Source organism: Pteropus alecto, unplaced genomic scaffold (genome assembly GCF_000325575.1).
Source record: "Pteropus alecto unplaced genomic scaffold, ASM32557v1 scaffold287, whole genome shotgun sequence".
NCBI lineage: Eukaryota > Metazoa > Chordata > Mammalia > Chiroptera > Pteropodidae > Pteropus > Pteropus alecto.
The window spans coordinates 1,049,200-1,053,976 of NW_006439718.1; the positions used below are offsets into that span (position 1 = coordinate 1,049,200).

General features: G+C 41.1%; 1 protein-coding gene across 1 annotated transcript in view; it reads left to right on the forward strand.

Annotated features, from left to right (window-relative positions):
• The window catches only part of WDFY4 (WDFY family member 4), a 265,837-nt gene that overhangs the window by 2,239 nt on the left and 258,821 nt on the right, over nucleotides 1–4,777 (forward strand). The window contains exon 2 of the mRNA XM_025050333.1: nucleotides 10–61. Coding sequence (XP_024906101.1) covers nucleotides 10–61 — 52 coding nt within the window. The remainder of the gene's footprint in view (nucleotides 1–9; nucleotides 62–4,777) is intronic.

A 4,777-nucleotide genomic window follows, 5' to 3' on the forward strand; every position in this document is an offset into this window, starting at 1 on the left:
TTGTATGAGCCCTGCTGCACATCAGAAGAGCCTGTTTAGTGTTCTTCCACTGTTCCTAAAGGTTGGTATCTTATTTTTGAAACTGTAAGAAGATGATATAGTGCTCTGGGGACACTTCTGGAATGATTGGAAGCTTGAGTTGGTAGTTCTAATATAATCACAAGAGGTCTCTGGTGGCTTAGAGGAGAGTGCATTGCTATTTAATAAAGATGGTAAGCAAGGCTCATCTCCAGGATGAGGAAGGGCTTGGAATGGATGGACAGCTGGCTCTTGAGTAATATTGTCTCTTTAGCTAAAAAAGTTATATTGTTCAGCCACAATCCCAGCTTGGAAGCTAGAGAAGAGACAAGCTCCTTTGGGATCTAAAAAGGAGTGTGTGTCTTGAGACATGAGTCACAGGGATGGCTGTGACTCAAACACCAGACATGCCAAAACCAAGGCCTAGAAGAGCCAGGACATCAAAATGTATCAATAATGCAAACTGAGGTATAATCAGTGAGACACACCAAATAGTGCTCCCTACCCTGGTTACAAACATATGGGAGAAGTCCAGCCTGTCCACTGGGTCCACACTCCGGCTAGTAGCAGCTGGTGACAGCATGAGTACAAGGGATTTTCTTTGTTGTCTTGGAACAAAGCTTCTGACAGTGAGGTCTGGCTTATAGTTGAATATATTGAAGGCTAGTTGTAGAATTGAAAACTCATCTTTTTGTGAAGATTTAATTTTTGCTTCAATATTGTTTTGGCTTATTATTAAAAAAATATATATATAATCAAAACACAAAGAATATGAGATACTTTTCACTTTGAAAATAGAGAGTAGGACAGATGGAGACTTAGGCAGGTTTTTACTGGAAACCCCTTTGTTAATGCTTCATCTAACTTACTAACCAGAAATATTTAAGGATTTCCAAAGGTAATTCAGAATCTTCTTGGGATCATATTTATAAGATGCATCGAATACTTAGGCATGTTTTTCTGTAAAAAAAAAAAAATGCCAAATAACTTATTGTTCTTTAACTCATTACTTTCCTCCATGTTTTGGACTTGTATACCCCTTTCACAGATTGGATAACTGGGGCATCGGGAACGTGCCGGAAAAGAGAATCCAGGTTACAAGAGCTAGCTCAGGTTTTTCATTCCTAACCTCCCTACCCTGACAACCCCAGTGGGTTGTAGGAAATAGCTCAGTCTCACCCAGTTCTTAGATCAACATTGCCCAATGAAAGGCAAAATGTGAGAAGCCCTCTGCCGTGATTGAAATTTACTAGGAATATGTATGGGTTAATCCACTGCATTGTGTCTGTCCCACTCTTCTGGGCAGCCTAGCTCTGAGGAAGGTACTCTGCATCTGTGAGCCAGGGCTTGGTACTTCTTTGCCTCTGTCCAGGTTGTTGATTTGAGAATTCCTTCATTTGTTGTACAAATAGTGCGGCTATGAGGTTAAAGAAGACAGAGATTTCACCCTCATAGAGTGTTCAGTTTAGAGCAGAGGATACTGAATAGCACCCAGAATATGCTTTGTTTTGTTGTTTAACCCCTACAACAATATTTTTTGTTGTAGGGGTTAAAAATGAGTTATTGGCCATTATTTTTCAAAATGGAAAGTTTCACCTGAAAATCAGATTTCCAGTTTCTCTTGAAAATTTTGATAGCTATAATACTAGTAATTGGATGGAGATGGTTAAGGGCACCCCTTTTAGACAGGAGATGATCTTTTTCTCTTGGTTTACCCTAGTCCCTCACTTCCTAATATTCTTAACACAGGGCACCTTACTCATTTATGTTACCTGACCTATAAGCGTCTGAGCTTACAACTCTATAGATAGCAAGCATTTGCTATTATAACTGAACCTTGATATTGGTCCCTTCCCCCCAAACACTGCCCTGGGAATTAGATGCTTAATGATCCATGTGTATCCAAGTCAAAGAGATCAGGGCTTAAACCCTGGATTCACTGCTTATTAGCTGTGGATCCTTGAGCAAGTTACTAAATATTACTGAACCTGTTTATCATCTGTAAAGTGGAATTAATAACACTTTGCTGGGAGACCGTGAAGGTGAGATAAGATGATAATTGTAAAGTCCAAGGCACATGGAAAACAGACACAGCCCTTATTACCTTCTCATCAGCCTCCAGGATACTACCTGCTCATATGTAGTTGAAGATCCTGTAACCATGATCCCCAAAACTACTGACACAACCTGCTATGTTTGAATCCCTGGAGAAGGGATCAATTCCATGTCTGATGAACTCTGGAGAAGCAGAATATTACAGGCTTTTAATCACTTTCTTAAATTCTACATTTTTAATTAAGTCCTACATGTCTGTAAACCTGTTGTTCCTATTAAGTTCTGACTAAAAAACCTGCTAGAACCAGAGCCGGAGCCCTCAGGCTTCGTCATTAAGAGGTGGAAGTGAAAAGAAACATGGGGTGGGGGGAAGTGGGAGGTTCTTTTTTTTTCTGGGTGTAATGCGGATAAAATCTGAGCTGTAGACGAAGACTGGAAACATCCATTGGAATGTTTAAGAAGTCAAGCTTGTGCTCACTCTGTTCTGAATTTTATAATCATAAAAGAGTGTTCTTCAAGGTCTTCTACAAAGAACACCCTTGAAAATATCAGGACTTAAAAAGTTATTTCATGTCCTATAGATGTGGCTATTAATGTCAAAGCTTTATGCATGTATTGGTTGTCATGGAAACCATGGCCCAACTGAGCTCTGAGTCTCCCGAGTGCATCTAAAGGAGTCCTGGAACACTTTGTTTGGTGAATCTCAACTTTCTATAACTGTCTCTTTTCACTTTGGGCCCAAGGAAAATTAAGAAGATCTGGAATATTCTTTGTTCTAAGATAATGCACACAAGAGATTTTAAATTGTTGCCCTTGCTTAAAAAAAGTTATGTTCCTGGGTTGTGGAATCTTATCTAACTGGATCAGACTTTTTATCAGTCAGACCCAGCATGGAAGGGGTGGTTCATTTGTAGTCAGGGTTCTAGCGAAAGTTGATGGCAGTGTGTGCCCCACCTCAGTGGCCATCACCTGCCTTGACCTAGCAAGTTTTGAGATTTGGAGATAGGCATTGTCTTGTGTAGCAGACTCCCTCAGAGCTGCTTCTTTGGCATCTTCTCCCTAAAGAACTTCCCTTTAGCCTTTTTGGATTTCTTTCTTATCTGACTCCTCCAAATCGATAGCAGGGATGAACTTTTTCCTTATCCCTGTCATTGTTTATACATAAATTTGCATTAACTCTTAGGCAAGTATGAAGATGGGCTTAGTCGGTTCTATATTAAATTCTAGCCTCATTGTCTCATCTCCGGGGTTTTTAAGGAGTAAACCCATTCAACATTGTGGTTTCTGTCTTGCTAATAAGAAGAGCCTAATGGAGTCTTAGGGCATTGGAACCCCAACAGGGAGCTGCATTGAGGGGATGAATCAGAAACAGAGTGCTCTTCCAGAACTTCAGGCTCTTCTCCTCCACCAGGCTTCATCACTCCCTTTCATAGGTCAAAGAGGAGTTCATAGAAAATGGTCAATTTCACTGATGATAGCTAGTAATATTCACCAAGGTCTAACTAACTAAACCAGGCATTTTGTTTAGTGTTTATAAGCCCTCACAATAACCATGTGAAATTGGTGTTATTTTTATCCCAGCTCTATAAATAAAAAAAAAGCGGTTTAGATGTTGTATAACTTGTCCAAGGTCACTAAGTTGTTAGTGGGAGCAGAACTTATCCTAGGCAGTTAATCGCTGGGCTCCCTCAGAAAGTGCTGGGATTTGTAGAATAGGGCACATCTGGTTTCTTTCCTTACCCCATGATTCACGTGACAATGGCTTTGCCTGGCTAGTACCTACATTCCTTTTGGGGACAAAAAGAATCCTTCTCCCTACACATGTGATGTTTAGATAGCTGACTCCAGGAGGTTTCTGACAAGGAGGGGTTTTATTGCATCACACAAGAAGCAGCACAGAGCCAATGACTTCAGTGTGGAGGGCAGTGTTTTCAGGAAGGATTAACTTTACTTTTGTTATTTTTCTGCCAAGAGCCTTGGGCTTTGTTCTTTCTAGAGCCCTTCTTATCACAGGATATCACACCAAGAGAAGGTATTCCTCTAGCAAGCATGGGCAGATCTTGCTGGCCTTCAGCTCAGTTTGCTTTAAGGCAAAGGGAACCACTTCAGGTCCTCATGTTGCCTAAAGATATTTTATAATAATAGACATGGAGGAAGCTAGACCCATAGATGTAGTTGTTGAATATTGTTCTTAGAATATGTACTTTGACAGAAAGCAGGCTGTGATATAGGAAATTCCCAGGAATTAGTGTAAAATCCCCCGGGTCAGACAACCAGAGGGTTTGGACCACATGGGGAAAAAAAAGAGATCTTTGGATGTGGTAGATTACAGATGCTGCAAATGGGTTCACACTACCACCTTCAAGAAGTGGCATCTATGTTCTCTTCCCTTGAATCTGAATGGATTTGTGATGACTTGGCTAATGAAATAAGGCAGAAGCAACATTTCCAGGCCCAGGTCTCAAGAGACATGCAGCTTTTTCTTGTCACTGGGAATACTCACTCTTAGAACCCTGCTGCCATGTTGTGGGAAGACCAAGCAGCCCTATGTAAAAGCCTATGTGGAGAGGAATCAAAGCCCCTGACCTTGTAGCTGCACTTGCTGCTGACAGCGCCAACTTGCCGGCCATGTGAGAGCGCCATCTTGGAGGTAGTTCTCTTAGCCTCGATTAGCTGCCTGAGCTGAGTGAAGCAGAGAAATCTC